The sequence below is a fragment of the Amblyomma mixtum genome, chromosome 3 (genome assembly GCF_055824585.1).
Source record: "Amblyomma mixtum isolate Tamu chromosome 3, ASM5582458v1, whole genome shotgun sequence".
NCBI classification, from domain to species: domain Eukaryota; kingdom Metazoa; phylum Arthropoda; class Arachnida; order Ixodida; family Ixodidae; genus Amblyomma; species Amblyomma mixtum.
Genome location: NC_143014.1, coordinates 32,390,896 through 32,406,724, shown reverse-complemented (window position 1 = coordinate 32,406,724; position 15,829 = coordinate 32,390,896). Strand labels below are relative to the sequence as shown.

At 43.1% G+C, this 15,829-nt stretch overlaps 1 protein-coding gene across 4 annotated transcripts in view; it reads left to right on the top strand.

Moving 5' to 3' along the window:
• The window catches only part of metro (membrane palmitoylated protein 7-like protein metro), a 30,404-nt gene extending 14,831 nt beyond the window's left edge, over positions 1–15,573 (top strand). The window contains exons 7-16 of one of the 4 annotated variants that reach the window (XM_089578600.1): positions 1,224–1,355; positions 2,842–2,923; positions 3,750–3,835; positions 5,315–5,583; positions 6,613–6,749; positions 6,954–7,040; positions 7,158–7,238; positions 10,738–10,940; positions 12,175–12,315; positions 15,275–15,573. In XM_089578600.1, the coding sequence (XP_089434726.1) occupies positions 1,224–1,355; positions 2,842–2,923; positions 3,750–3,835; positions 5,315–5,583; positions 6,613–6,749; positions 6,954–7,040; positions 7,158–7,238; positions 10,738–10,940; positions 12,175–12,315; positions 15,275–15,460 (1,404 nt within the window). In that variant the 3' untranslated portion in view covers positions 15,461–15,573. Of the gene's footprint in view, positions 1–1,223; positions 1,356–2,841; positions 2,924–3,749; positions 3,837–5,309; positions 5,584–6,612; positions 6,750–6,953; positions 7,041–7,157; positions 7,239–10,737; positions 10,941–12,174; positions 12,316–15,274 lie in introns of all 4 variants that reach the window. The other 3 variants (XM_089578599.1, XM_089578598.1, XM_089578601.1) reach the window with 3 other exon arrangements.
• Positions 15,574–15,829: the final 256 nt, after the last annotated feature.

The following is a 15,829-nucleotide window of genomic DNA, read 5'->3' as shown; positions in this document are numbered from 1 at the left end:
GGCCATTCAAAGTTTTATTTTTTACGGCGCCCCCTCATATCAAAACACTGAAACCAAGGCTGCAATAGAAAGAGCAGTTGTTGAGCTCGCTAACTAGATGGCGCAGCACATCCACGACGCTCCAAAATTAGCTTTTTTGAGCGGGAGATTTGAATCGATCATATGCGAACGATGGCCTATGGCGCGGTAGCGAAAGAATTAAGAGGGTTGTGGCTTTTGATGGTGTCCCTTCTGTAAGAGTGCTGGGAGTGATTTATGTCTTTGGTTCCTGCTTTTTCACCGTTTCTTGCATTCTTCCTTTCCCTCTGAAGCCTAACTGTGGTGTTTGCACACCTTTCTCTTAAATCTGTTTCCTCTACAATACGGGCGGCAGCAGAGGAAGTGTGGGGGGTCATCGTATTTAGTGTTCGCATTGGACACTTCCCGTCTACAAGCATGACCCTGCCTTGCCTGAAAACCTTCGCCCTTAGAGCTAGCACTTCGAAAGTAATGTTAGCAAGCTGTCATGTGCGAATTCATGTAGAAAGAATGCACATACCTGCCTGAAGCTAGAGTATGTCAGCAGTGCGCTTCATTTCAGGTTCAGGGATGAGCTTTCTTCACGGAAAGTTTTTGTGGTGCAAGGGGGCTGTCTTGAGGTTTTGCATAGGGTTCATAGAAGGGAATGTGGCAAGGTCACACAACGCTTCATTATGAAGTTTTACATTAATTGTTATTGTGGCCTCTTCAGGCAGAGAAATGATGTCTGCATTCAGATTTGTAGCATTGCTGCATGCTATTCTTGAAAGAATGAACCAGTTGTGATTATTTGTCAAATAATGTTGCATTCAGCAGTAGTCCAGCTGCCATCATGCTCATCATAACTGTGCGAGAAGCAGGGCAAAAGATGTACAGTCCCCGTCAAAAGTATACAGCCCAGGGGGTTTGCTTCTAAGCTGTTTAGCGGGGCTCCCTAGCATATCTAGCACTTCAAAGCTTGGGAGAGATTAGGATGCAATGCAATTCCTCTTTTGAGAGGTTACGGTCGCTGAGCATGCATAATGATGCAGGCAGCAGGCCTCATAAACAAACCCTTTGGGCCGTATACTTTTGACGGGGGGTGTACCTTTTGTTGACTTTTAAATTTTGCTTTGGTGGGGTGCTTCGTTTTCTATGTTCTCTTGGGTGTTGTGTTGATTCACATTAAGTGGTTGTTGTATCTGTAATTACTTTCTATTCAACAGGCTTTGTTTGAGGCCCATGATATTATAGCAAAAAAGGAATTTCTGCCATCGCTCACAGAGGCAATTTATGAGGCTGAAGAGGATGAAGAGACCATTAAGATAGTCCAGCTTGTAAAAAGCAACGAGCCACTGGTAGGCCTCCTGCATTTCTGTCCATGTAGTGCACAGCATACACACCTGTGTTGCGGTTCTAGCACTGAGGCCATTTTAAAAACGGTGACATTTAAAAATTTGATCAGGTTTTGTTCTCTACTATTCTGTATGCAGTCTCTGATAATGACTTGTAATGTAGTCTGCCTGCAAGCAGTAATTAATTCAAGGGCAGGTTTTTCTACTACATGCTTTTCATTTCTTGAACCTGCTACCAGTGACAGCAGTGTGGTATAAATTAGTGAATGCACTAATGTGATGCCCTTTGCACGCATTTCTGATGTATGTGCTTATAATGTACTACGTGGCAGTTCTGCTGGTGGTCATCCCAAAGTTACCATTGCTTGTGACTAACATCTGTGAAGTTGAAAGCTTCAGTGCTTGAGAGTAACAACGTTAAAGCCCGAGCTGTGCTTCATAACAGGACTCAATATTGCTTGTGCCATGCCTTGGAAAGTGAAGGCAATACATATTGATATGGCAGTACTTTCTGGAAGTGTGGTCAACACATCATTGATGTTGCCACCTTTGCAGATGTGCTGTAAGCTGTACTGTTGTTGCAGTGCGCATAAGAATCGTTGTGTTCATTAGGAAAACCACTGTGTAGTCATGTAGAATAATTTTGCTGACTGGAAAACATTTTGGGCGAGTTTTATGCTTTGTTTCATGATTTGCAGTGACATAATGCAGCAGACATGCCTTGATCCAGTTTATTAGTACAGTGCGTGTAATCTGCAATGACACCATGTGTTGGTTATAACAGTGTGTTTAGGATCAACTTGCACACTGCAGTTATAGAAAAATAAATTGTATGGTATTGGTGGTATTCATGACCTAGAGGGGGCACCTCAGTTTATCCACTATAGGAGGAGATAAAGAAAAGAAAAAATATGGTTCCAGCATTGCACAGGCAGCACCTCTGTGCGATGCATAGTGTGATTGTCAAACAACAGCTTCTACAAAAGCAGTCATTATCTCTTTCTTTGCATGCCATGTGCACATTGTGGTGGTTTCTTCCTTGCTCAGGTGTTGAAATGAACATGTTGTTTTCCACTACCTACCATTCTGCCGTCCGTAATACTTTACCACAGTTGATGATTATTGGTTGGCAACTATGCAAGTGTTTCTAGGAGGCATTTTCATGGCAGTCCACATGTAATAATTGGTTATCAGTTGTGACATTCTAATTTTTTGGCTTTCTCTGTAAGTTTACTGCACTGTAGTTTACTGGCAGTGGAACTGTGTTCATAACCTCTTTAGAGTATATGACTGAGCTTGAGTAAGGGTGCAGGTTTTCATGGTTGTGTTGACAGTGTTATAAACATGTCTTATTTTTTGTGCTGGAGAGGAAGCTTATAGAAGGTGTGCAGTTTGGCAGCAGTATGCCATCTGTGTGTGGACTTAATTTATCTTCACGTATTGCTTATTAGTAACCAGGTGTAACGCTATTCTTTTCTCTTCTGCTTAGGGTGCCACCATAAAGTACAATGAAATTGCTAAAGCAATCACTATTGCCAGGATCATGCATGGCGGAGCAGCTGACAGAAGTGGTGAGAATATGTGCAGAAAAAGCCACAGCAGGTGCAGTCACAGACTGAATAATATGGACCATGCTTCCAAGTTCAAACTCTTCTTTTGCGCTGCGTAAGGGAAATAGAAATGTTTGCTGCCTTCCTATGCAGGGGCAGAAGTAAATGTCGCTTGCATATGCATCAAACATCCATTGGTTTTCGCTAGGTATTGCATCTTGAGACTAACTGCTAGAGCATGGTCCCCATTCCTCTGTCTATGACTGTACATTTACTGTGACTTTATTTACTTACTGTATTTTTGTCTATAATTTTGCCCTTTAGGTATATATAATACATGTTTTCAAGTGAGCAGCATGTCATGATGACAAGAACAATTCTTTTTTTGCGCACGCAAAGACGGCACAATAAAACAAGGGAGACAGGACGGAGCACAAACTTTCAACTGTTTGATTCAGGAAAAGTACATGATATTTATACCAAAAAAATGGGATAATTGTAGATGCCACGTGCAAGCCAAAACCCCGAAAAAAGCACAAAGGAAGGGCACAGGTGACTCACCTCTTATCTAATTTATCTAGATAAATTTATCTAGGTAAATGTAATTTATCTAGATAATTTAGGTAAGAGGAATTTATCAAGATAAATTGGGGTGCATAATGATAATTAATTGCCCCTGTAATTTTTTCCTTTGGTTTTACAGGAAATGCTTGTGTTCAGTTTTCAGTGTTGTTCTCCTTAAGTTGATTTTAAGTTTTCTCATTTCACTAGCATCACTTGAAAAATCAAGGCTTTATTCCTTTTCTTTTTGCATGTTATAATGCAAGAGTTAACCCTTGTTACACAGGTCTTATCCATGTGGGAGATGAGGTACACGAAGTGAATGGAGTCAGCCTCAAAGGCAAAGCACCACACGATGTTGTCAACATTCTGGTGAGAACAGTTTTTTCATGGAGATTGGCACTGCTTGGCTGTGGTCTTATGTGTGCCTGTGTTATTTTTCTTTTTCATGCATGCTGTGTTCACCTCTTCACAGGAGGTAGGTGTGCATGCCTTGTATCATTTATTTATGATGTTTTTTTGCAACTTTTCATAAGTGCATAATGTGTATTCTTGAGTCCCCTATGTATCTAAGTAGGATGTGAGTGCTTGCTTGCTATCTAGAACAGACTAGAACACCAGTTGCAAGTAGTCCTAGTAACTTCATTGTGATCGTGTGCCTTCTGTATGGTTCCATGCACCCATCCAAATTTTATCATTCTCATTACAGTGAATTGACATGAATTCAAGCCTGCCAAATACAAACTTTTCATTTATTTGAATTGACCCTTGGGACCGATTAACATCAAGCACGTTTAAAAGGCTCCCATTTGTTTGAGTTCCGCATGATTTGAACAAAATTTTTTGTCCTCTTTGAGTTGCAATTCTAGACAATTATGTATGTTATCACAAACCGGCACTGTGGCTTTGCAGTCTTAAACCAGCAGGTTGTTTGATGAATATCTAAAAGGACATTATAGCGGTAATAAGGTTATTGCCATGTTTTTTTAGCAATTAGCAGTTTGCTTTGGACAATGACAAAAGGCTTCTGTAACTGTCCTTGGCAGTCACTGCATGCTGCCATAGAGGAATGAGGGCAGCTGTTCTGCCTCCTTGCCTGGACCTTGTGCTGCCAGTGTTCTGGTACTATACTGTTTGTCTCTGACAAAGAGGTCACTAATGTACTGTTGGTGCCAGTAAGCTGCCCTTATTCTTCTATAGTAGCATGCTGAGACTAGTGCACTGATGGCAGAAGTGGTGAGGACTATACCGTAACATGATGTGCTGCTGGAAAAGATTATATTGGCAGGTTTCAGTTGAATTTAACATCTTTCAATTCCATCATTTGGTAAGCAAGGTACAGCTGAATTTGTTGAACAGCCCTAATTTTCGCTCGTATTTGTGTGCATCTCACGCAAAGTAAAGTGAATGGCAATACTGTGTATGATGCACTATCAAGTGCAATAAGCCATGAATATTGGGAAGGTGAGGTTTGTTATGATATCTTGCTTGGGTGTGTTGTCTGACAATGTGGGCTACAAGCTTTGAGGTGATGTAGGTAGGACTTCCATAATTTTTCCTGCCGTTGAAGTGTCATTTATACTAAAACTTTTCATCTGTGATTGACAGTTGTACTTGCAACCTCCAGAGCTTTCAAGCTCAGCAGTTCGGTAGAGGTTTCAGACTTGGTATATGAGATATGCCGTGCACCTCGTACACTGGTGTACATGACTGTTCGTGTACGACATACTGGCGCACAGTGGAAAGGATTCTTGCTGTTATTTAACGGATTTGTGTCTATTCTCGTGGAAGTGGCGAAAGCTCTAGGCAAGAAGCTGCTGCTGATGTGTGATTTGTGGATCTCTGCAGCAGCAGAGCCAGGCGGGTACCATCACTTTGAAGCTGGTACCAGCCGAGGAGGCAGCTGTGGGACGCGAAAGCAGAGTGCGAGTTCGAGCACTGTTCGACTATGATCCTGCAGCAGACCCACTGATTCCTTGCCAGGAGGCAGGCCTGCAATTTCGCAGAGGCCAGGTGCTGCACCTAGTGAGCCAGGAAGACCCCAATTGGTGGCAGGCACGTTGGGAGGGACAGCGCTCAGCTCGTGCTGGGCTTATTCCTGCACAGTCTCTTCAGGAGAGGTGCGTTACAGTGCTTTTGTGCCTGACCTTGAAAAGATTGTATGCTATGTCTTGTGTGCAACTAGCCATGACAGACAGCCGCCGCGATGGCTCAGTGGTTATAGCGCTCGGCTGCTGACCCGAAAGAAACAAATTTGATGCCGTTTGCGGCGGTTGAATTGCTTTGGAAGAGAAGTTCTAGAGGCCCGTGTGCTGTGCGATGTCAGTGCACGTTAAAGAACCCCACGTGGTCGAAATTTCCGGAGCCCTTCACTACCGCATCCCTCATAGCCTGAGTCGCTTTGGGACGTTGAAATGCAGCCCTCATGGTCTGGTTTTAATCTGGGTACTCTGTCTCAGCAGCCGAGCGCCCTAACCTTTGAGCCACCGCGCTTCCCACACGGCACGGTTGAGGTGTCCACTGAGAAGTGGTACAGTTACTGCGCCATTTCCTTTCTTCAGAAACCACTAATAATAACACTGCACCGTAAACGTTGACAGGGCAGGTCTGACAGAGTAAAGGTGTAGGGCAGACTTGGTGCTCTCTTTGGATGATTAGGGAGTTCATCTAAGGGAGGCGCCAAGTCTGCCTCATACCTTTACTCTGTAGGCCCTGCCCTGCCTCTGTGTGCTTATGGGCATTAGTAAGAAAAAATGAGCATGAGGCTGAATGTAGCATCAGGTGTTATTTTCAGCTAACCCTTTAGTAGTGTGCTGCAGAAAAGTTTCTAAAGACTCAGAAATTCGCAATTTTTTGAGACCTCAATTTTTTGTTCACCACTTCACTCAAGAGAGCTGCTGCTGGAAAGATCTGGTATTACATTTGCTCATATGTGAACACACTTTTTTCTTTTTTTTTTAATTGAGTGTGCTTTTTGTTTACATTTTGACGAACTGCCTCTTTGGTTTGAGTAAAGCTGCTTTCATTGGCTTGCCTCTTCTGGCTGAGCATACTGCCTTTAAGTGCCTACACTTTTTTCCTTGCATTTATTGGCTGGTACGTCACAACAAACCAAGCCCTTCCCTAGGTTAATTAGGATATCTTTCCAGGCGTTTTGCATCATTACGAGTGACGAACCAAGAGGATGATGATGAGGGCCTATCAGCGGGTTGCTACTCGCCAATGCGAAAGGAGCTAAAGGCTCGGAGAGCAAAGAAGATCATGTATGATGTTTCTGACAATGAAGGCAAGTTACTACATTTTATGTTCTGCAAAAACCAGCAACATGGCATGTACTACTATCAGTACCATAAGGATGGAAATTGATGTTTAACCAGCATGGTAGATGCTGAGACTTCCTTACTTTGCTTAGCTGGTCTTTGTGTTGTAGTATCTTCTTTTGTGCAAAAAAGACTTTTTGAAGTTAACAGTTGTCTTCGATTTTTTCTAGACTTTGATCGAGAACTCATATCAACTTATGAAGAGGTTGCCAAGCTCTATCCAAGGCCTGGCCTTCATCGTCCAATTGTACTTATTGGTGGGTGGAATGTGTATGAATCGGCTAGCACTACCTTCAGGCAGTCTCTTATTATTAAGAAGTCTGCTTTTCCATTACATTAGTGTGAGAGTACATGTAGAAGTATTTCCTTTGCAGGCCCTCCAGGAGTTGGCCGGAATGAACTGAAGCGGAGACTCGTTGCCAGTGATCCTGACAAGTTTAAAACTACCATTCCTTGTAAGTCCGCAAGGCCAGTGATGGCAAAGGAATGCGAACATTTAGCTCCCCTTTCATAATTCATGGGTGGAAATGTTCTTCCACTTGTGCCATTCTGTGCCATATGACTTTAAGGGGACTGCTCGAAATCAACGTATAACACCTGTGTCTTACGGGCAGTTTCAATGCATGCTGAGACAGTGGTCATTGGAACTCAGTGGGGATTGGCTGGTGCCACACAATGGTTTCAGTGACCCTTGAACTCGATGGGAATTGACTGAACAGAGGTTTGTTTGTGGCCATTGGAATCTCAGGGGCCCTTGAGAGCAACCTCACACTTGTTGAATGTTGAAAAAAAAAACTTTTAAAAACACGAAAGATAAAATCATTGTTTGAATGAAATTAAATTTTATTCAATAGTCAAGATGGTAGCTGTGCAGACTGTTAGATATAAACAGTTTAAGACTGTTTTTGTGTTGCACTCTGCCTGTGTGTTTCGCTTGTTTGCACCTTCACTTGTGGTGCACACAGTTTACTTGCAAAACCGTCTGGTGATGGTGACACCTGTATTTCGTGTTTTGGTCTTTTCTCAGGTAGAAAAGTTGCATTTTCAGGGAATGCAGGCTCTTTGTTGTTAAAATGCGGCAGTAAATCAGTACAGGTGAATTACAGTTGGTACTCTGTGTCCCTTTAATAGTAATGAGACTGCATGTGTGCCTCAACGCTGAAATGCCTCCTGGCAGGCGGCGGCAGTACAAATTTTTGTGGGCTGAAAACAGGTGCTTTTATGAAAAAGTGCAGTAGAATCCCGCTATACTAAACCCGGGTGTAGTGAAACTGCAGTCCCATTTTGCTTTCCATAGAGGACAGCATTTTTCTTCGGTTATAGTAAATATTTTTTTTTGAAAAAACGGCTATAGTAATTGAGCGTCTGGCCATGGCGCCGTGCTTCCCGCGGAATGATGACAACGCGGCATGCACAAGGCCAGCATTCAGAGGCAAATGGATACCAGAGTCGATAAAACAGTGGGCCTCTTCGATTATCCACCTCTGGCTGCCTGCGGGCTGCCAGAGCGCGGCGCCAGGCAGTCAATTTTCTCGGGCTGCTCCGCGCACTTCTGGTGGCTGCTCACAACCCGTTCGTTTTCCTCTAGCTGGGCAGTTTCGGGCTGCCAGCGGGCAGCCAGACTCACCAGGACGATTTTGTGCTGGCAGTGCTTGGGCAACTAGCAGACAACGGAGAGGTGGTATGGTAGCGGGAAGCTCGCGCGGCCATTTTTGTATAGACTAGAAGGACTGCGGTTCTTCATGTGATGTTTTGCGCGATGCAGGCGCTTGTTTCGACTAGCCCACTGTGCATATGGTCTGTGTCGCCTGCAATGGCACCTGTTAAAGTAGTTCTCGCTCTTTATTTATATGTTTTGCGTGCGTATGTGCGATCGTATTTCGATCGTCTCACCACCTCGCAAGCACAAATGCTCGCTTCATATTACGATCGCGTACTTCTGATTCACAAAATATTTCGGCTGTTAATTTCGTGCGCCCGGCTGATATAGCGATGGTGTTTGAGGCCTTTCATGAGAGTAGCTGCAGATTCCAGCTCCGAGTACACGCTCAGACGCGCGTATATATGCATGTGCTGAACGTGTGCTGCAAGGTGTTAGCATCCTAAGAACCATGCCATCACCAATAACTGATATAGTAAAGATTTTTGCTCATCTGGATCACTTTACTATAGAGGGGTTCTACTCTATTATGCATTTTAAAAGCTATATCAGTGGGTGCTTTTATTTCAAGAATGCGTGCACTGTGTGAAAATTTCAATTAGACAATGCACGGATTAGGCGATACTTTTGTGTGCTCCCCTGAAGTCTTATACAGTTATGCCTCATTAATATTTGAAGACTCAAATTGTGGACAATTTTTGTGGGCACCAAACTTGAAAAAGTATTTACACCTTGTTAATATGGAAACTCATTGTAAGACAGTGAGCAGGAAAAATGCACGGACACCTTTAGGGCCCACATGTTTTTTTTTTTTTTCACTTAAATGGGGACGGCGAGAAGAATAAAATATGTGCTGCCCGAACAAGGTGTTTCATTTTCTGCATTCAGAGTGCAGGACACTTGGGGAATACATTGCAAAAGTGCAGACTACTGAGTGGTAATCTCTTTCTTTTGTGATTACATGATTTACAGTGCCAAGTTACCCAGTCAGTGTGCCTTGCCATTTGTCGTATTGCATGAATAGCTGTGAAGAAAACACTCTCTTCAGCTTGCACTATGTAGAAAACCCCATTCAGCAGCTTTCAGCCACTGAGTGGTGGGGTTGAGAACAGTCATAGTTGGAGTTAGGTCATCTAGCCATGCCATGCCATTAAGCATATCATTAGACCTCTAGGTGTGTCAGGATGAACCACATGATTTCAAGCATAATGTCAACCAGAATAATGGACATGGAACTCCCAAAAATTGTCTAATTTCAACAGTACTGACCACTACCATGCATAGAAGCAGACCTTAATCATAGTATGTGTTTTTCCTTAATATATTTTTTCTTCATGATTCACTATTACAGACTCCTCACTTTGTGGCCAGTTCTGCTTGGGAACCGAAATTGACCATATTAATGAGGCGAAACTGTTAATCTGCATTCTACTCTTGCAGCATGACCCCTGAAACTGTGCCTAGGAAACAGAAAACCACTGAGTGTTGTCTCCACAGCGGAGTGCTCGGTCACCAAGTGGTGACACGGTGGTTATATTTGGTCCATGCGTGTGTGGTCTGAAAGTCTTGCAGGATTCCTTGACGCTTACTGCTGCGTCACAATAAAGTTCTCACTCTTGTAGCGCCAATAATGCATATCCAGTGTTCTCAGAGTTATGAAACATGCAGTGATATCTATATGGTGCCCTAGAATTAGAGCTAGGAAGCTGCGCCGCACATTTTGCGCAGGACCCAGAGAGCAGCTGTCATATGCTCATTACATTTCACTGGCTTTTAATGAAGGTGCTTATTACTTAGGCATTTACTACACAAGGATTGACGTTTTTTATTTTTGTGCAAGCCGTACTATTTTCCAGTTATCCGATGAAATGACTTTAGAGTTACTGGCTGAACGTGTAAATTTTTTTCCAGATATTTTTTTGCCACGTTAAAACAGTCCTGGAGTTGGATTACAGTAGCCACTATTTAAAAATTGTGACTGCAGCCGAAGACTGGATTTGGCTCTGGGACATGCTCTTCCTTCAATCACATCTGCTGGTTTGATGAACGTTTTAAATGTTCGTGCGGTGTTTTTCGACACAGACAGAACATGCCACATTCCTGCTCATTTGCCGCTAAGGATCGTACCGAGCAATGAGATAGTTCGATATGGGGCAGTGTAACTCGAGCTAAAAGCATTTTATGTTTGACAGGTTGCCGGTGTATAATACAAAAGGTGTGTTACGCACAAATATGGCTAATACAAGTTTTTTGCTTTGGACTTAAATGACTGTTCCTTCTGTATTTTCTTCAAGACACAAGTCGCCCCATGAAGCCCTGGGAAGTTGACGGTCGGGACTACTACTTTGTGAGCCGAGCTGAAATGGAAGAAAAGATACGGCAAGGACGCTTTGTTGAGCACGGGGAGTACAGAGGCAACCTCTATGGTACCAGCCTCGACACCATTCGGGCCATTGTAGACATGGGCTACACATGCGTACTGAACCCACACCCACAGGTATGAACACATTTGTTGCTCTCTCCTCGATTTGGCACAAAGGTGAGACCTCTGTCTATTGTTATTGGTGGGCGTAACTATACTCCATCTCACAAGTACTTCACAGCAGTGGGGAACCTACAGCTCTCTTGTCCAATACGGGCTGCAGGAACACAACAGATAGTCCCTTGAATATCTCAGCAGTGTAAAACTATCTTTGAGCAATTATTACAGTTATTGAATAGGTAGTTCGGGCTGGTATTTCTCAAATACAGCAGGCGTTCAGTCGGTGGTAAAATTAACAGGAAAAACTGGCACGGACACAGCTCTGCAGAGGCCTGCTGTGAAGTGGTGCGCTGGCATTCGCAAAAATGGTATAAGTTGAGTAAGTTGTACTTCCTGTGCGCTGCCTGTTGAAAGTTCACTGTTTTCCCAAGCAAGCAAAACAGTTGCTTTGTGTCAAAATTCCAATCGAAAAAAAAAGTTAAAGGGGCTCTGGAACACCATCTGAGGAGAGTACGTAAACTCGTTCAAACATTACATTCTGTCAACTTGAACGCTGGAGCCAAATAATACACTTCTACACACAGCAGAGAACACACAATCGCACGCAAAAGTTGGTGAGTGAAGAGAGGAGAGGGAAAGGTGCGAAGACGCTAAAATTAGAGTTTTGACTGCAGACAACTCTCTTCTATAAAACACATTTAAAAAAATTTGTGCTGGAGGATGTTCATAAAGCTACATCCCACTAATAGCGCACCTCTAGCGAGAGTCCCTTTCAGAGCCCCTTTTAGAGACTCTGAGTGCCACTTACTGTGAAGATAGAGCTGCTGACTGCTGGTACTCCTTCCTCCCCAGTGGTGGAGCTGCCGTTTGGCGAATATGGGTATGGAGGAACACATTTATGAAGGTCACGCCATCCTGATTGGCTTAGGTCTTAGTAGAATCTACAGTGCTGCAAACTACTTGTGAAATGAAGTATAATTGGTTTAGCCATATTTGGCAACGTGGCGTCGCGACATGGCCCATAGAGCCAATATACAAGAGCGCCTGAAATTTCGGGTGCACTGCAACTGACTGCTCGATTTGTCGGACCTCGTTTGCACTTGCTATCAACGGTCATCATCGTCATCATCAACAACAACCTAACCAGTTTGTGTGTTGTCATTTTTGTAGACCTGTGCAGTGTGGAAGTTGTATTTTTTGCAGAGAGCTTCTTTCATGGCACTAACCATACTACTATTTCTCATTGCAGGCTCTTAAAATGCTGAGAACAGCAGAGCTGAAGCCATTTGTCATTTTTATCAAGCCACCAAGCATTGAAATTTTGAAGGAGACAAGGAATAAAGCCTGTGCACGTTCAACATTTGATGAAAACTGCTCTCGAGGGTTTACGGTGTGTATACATGTGTGCATTATATATTTCCGCTTGCGAAGAATTAGGGAGGGTGTTGGCTTGGCTCACGAGAGATTGTCATTGCTGAATTACTGGAACACATTCATTAACTTTTTATTCTTGTACTGACGTTAGAAACTTCCTTGTCATGTGCAGCACACAAAAATGGTGGCGAGTTTGTCAGGTTCACTGGTTGTTATGACACTTTGATATGCAAGTGTGACTTCCTTCTGTTTTCTTTTTGTGTTCAATAGAAAGCATGGAAAATTTTGCAGGTATAGAAATGTTACTTTACTCTTTGCTTCTGTTGGTTCTGCAAGCCATTTTTTAATTGATGCATTTGTTACTTAGTGTGCTCAGAAACAGATTACAGAACAGTCTACTTTGAATGATAGCCAAACCTGAAAATTCAGTTGTTTCCTCTGATTATTGCTGTATCTGGACTGACCTTGAAAGGCCTCCTAAACCATTTATACACTCGGTAAACCAGTAGTTCACTGCGCTAGTTGTGATGCCAAACAGATGTGCTTGTAACGTAGCTCATATCTTTGACTACCCTATTTACTAGTGTAATTTATACACCCCCAATTCATTACCCGGGTTTATTAAAAAAAAAAAAAAACTTTTACTCAGATATTTTACGCTCCCTGCTGCACCAGATCACCATCATGCATGCGGGTGCATGCAAGGCAGGCTTGGGAAGATTAGTGCAGCTGCGAAAAGTGTGTGAGTGGTAAGGGGACAAACTGCACATTATCATTTACCCTGCTTGCTTGCGCTGGCGGTCACTTTCCAGGACGCGCAGTTGGGAGAGCATACTTCCGATAACCTCCGACTCATTCTGGAATCCGAAACTACCGAACCTTTTGCTGTTTAGTTTGCCGCTAGTCAGCCGGGCCACACACGAGGGCACCGTTTTATTGCCTTTTATCTCCATTTGCCTCTGACTGATGGCTTTGTGAATGTATCATTGCGTGTGTATCACTTTGAGCTGCGCACGCATATGATGCTATGCCGTCTCGCAGAGAACTTCATAACGTGGGGCGGAAGAGGGTATGCGTCTTACACTTGGAGTCAACCTTTTTCCGGCCAGCTAAGGGTGCGAGTTGGGGGGTCAACATATAGGCTGCATATGTGTTATGACCTTTGTAGCGTTCTTTAGGACATGTTCGCAAGATTTTCATGTAATTTGAACGACCCCTTTTTGAACCTGTAATTTTTGTAAAATTCGTAGATTACACGAGTAAATACGGCATGTTCACAAATCTGCAACTACTAGTATTCATATGAAGGCTGCTATACAGCATTCAAGTAACCATCAAAGAAATCTAAATGTGGGAAAGCTATAATTTATTCTAGCTTTCAAGCATTTACAGTTAAATTTAACCAACATCCATGTAGCGAGTACCTCACTAATTATGAAGTTTCTCGATTCCCTGATGCAGTTTCTATTGAAGTGCATTTATTTGTGAACTCCATGAAATGAAGTAGTCATGGCATTTGACCCTTATGTAACAGACTTGCTTGGCTGACTATTTATTAGCTAGCATGGCATTACTTGAAATTCGGCTGAACCACATTAAAGTTGAATAACGATAAAACAGGAATGGTCACTAAAAGAATATCTATGATTGCAGCGAGCGAACGCAGTTGCCATAGTAGTACAGTGTCAACACCTGTTCTAAAACATTCTATTTCACTGTTAACTTTCTGTGGCACTTTTTGTGTGGTTGTGCTATGCTTGCTTTTTTGTGTATGTGTGCATAAGTGTGCTTAGCATTCAAATAAACTAAGGCAATGTTGCAAAAGATTAATCCAATGTGATGGAACAAGACACGAGAAAACACACAAGAAAGTATGGGCTCTGACTACCAACTCTTTATTGTTTCATAAACCAAAATCCTGATTAAACTATGGCTGAGTTAGGGCTATGTTTTGGTGTCTTTTCTGCACTAATGAGCCGCACCAACTTGCCCCACAATGTATATTACCTTGCCTAGGAGCTGTGTTGTTACATGTGGCGTTTTTGAGGGCGCTGCACAAATATAAAGGCTTAATATTCATCCTTAGCACCTAGTAGTAGTATCAAGTATTTCCTGCTGGTAGCCTGGGCTTTGCTTTCGTTCAGATCACAAAGATAACTGCTGGTCATTAGTGGCCATGTGGTAGGTGTCACTCTACCTTCTGCTTTTCATGAAATCTTTCCTTGCTCTGTGTGCACTAAAAGTTAGTTCTATTAGCTCCTCACTGAAGCTTACATTCTGAATCTGCCTGATATTAAATCCGACTGTTTCTTCAGCATTGTTGAGATTTTTAGCCTTGCATAATGTGTCATGCACTTTGCAAAGGGCATTATCAAAGAGATGGAGTAAGCATCAACTTTACCGAGAGAAAATTGGTTTGCCTTTATTTCCAACATCCAATTTCTTCTCTAAACGCATGTTGTAAATACAAAGTATGCCCACCTCACCCATCTTCATAATGTACTGTCTTTGTCAAAAGTGTACAGCCGAAGGGGTTTGCTTCCAGACCGTGTAGCGGGGATCTTTAGCATATTTGAGAGTCCTAAGCTTGGCAAGGTAGGGGACTTAAGTTCTTACGGCGCTCGTGAGATTAGGGTCCCTGAGTATGCAAAAGGAGCCGCGCTGCAGGGCTCGGAAGCAGACCTCTTGGGCTGTATACTTTTGACAAAGACTGTACAGATTTTCGGGCCCGTGGTTCCTTTGTTCCTCCTTTGGTTCTCCAAGTCACTTGTTCTGCAGCATTCTGAAAGAAAGCTTCACATTTGTTTCTTTTTTCTCGAGGCTAGCGTATTCTTCCCTGTATGCTTGTGATCCTTGCCCTCTAACTAGTAGGGATGTGGAGGGCACTTTAATGTAGCAGTTTTCTATCTCCTCCTAGATGGCGGTTTCCATCAGGAAAGTGCTGCATCTTTTACCGCTTGCATCTTGTTTTCCAGGATGATGAATTCCATGACATTGTCTACTTGGGCCACAAGATGGACTTCCTGTACGGTCACATGTTTGACCTGACAATAGTGAACGAGGACCTTCCTCGCGCCTTCTATCAACTGATGGCAGCCGTGAAAGCTGTGGAAGCAGAGCCCCAGTGGGTGCCTGCAAGTTGGGTCGTCACTTCTCAGTGAACCCCCATACTTCCAGTCCTGTCTGACAGTTCAAGGCTGCAATCATCTGGAGTTTTTACAAACGTTGGTGCAGTTGCCATGATAGTCTGTTGAGTAAATGTGAGGGATTTCACAATTAAGCCTCATTGTACTCACCAACATCTAACGTTCACTTGGGTGCCCTGCAAAGTTTTTTTTTTGTTTCTCCTATCAATTGAAAATGTCTGATAGCGGTGTTAAAAATTTTAGCGCTGAGAGTCGAGAGTCTTTGCTAAACCTGAATGCCTCTTTTGAGCTCCTGTTGTTGCAGTAAGATAGATGATGGGTTACAGCTTGAAGCTGACTTTTTTTAAATAGTCTTTGGCCCAGTAGATAAAAACATGGTTACAG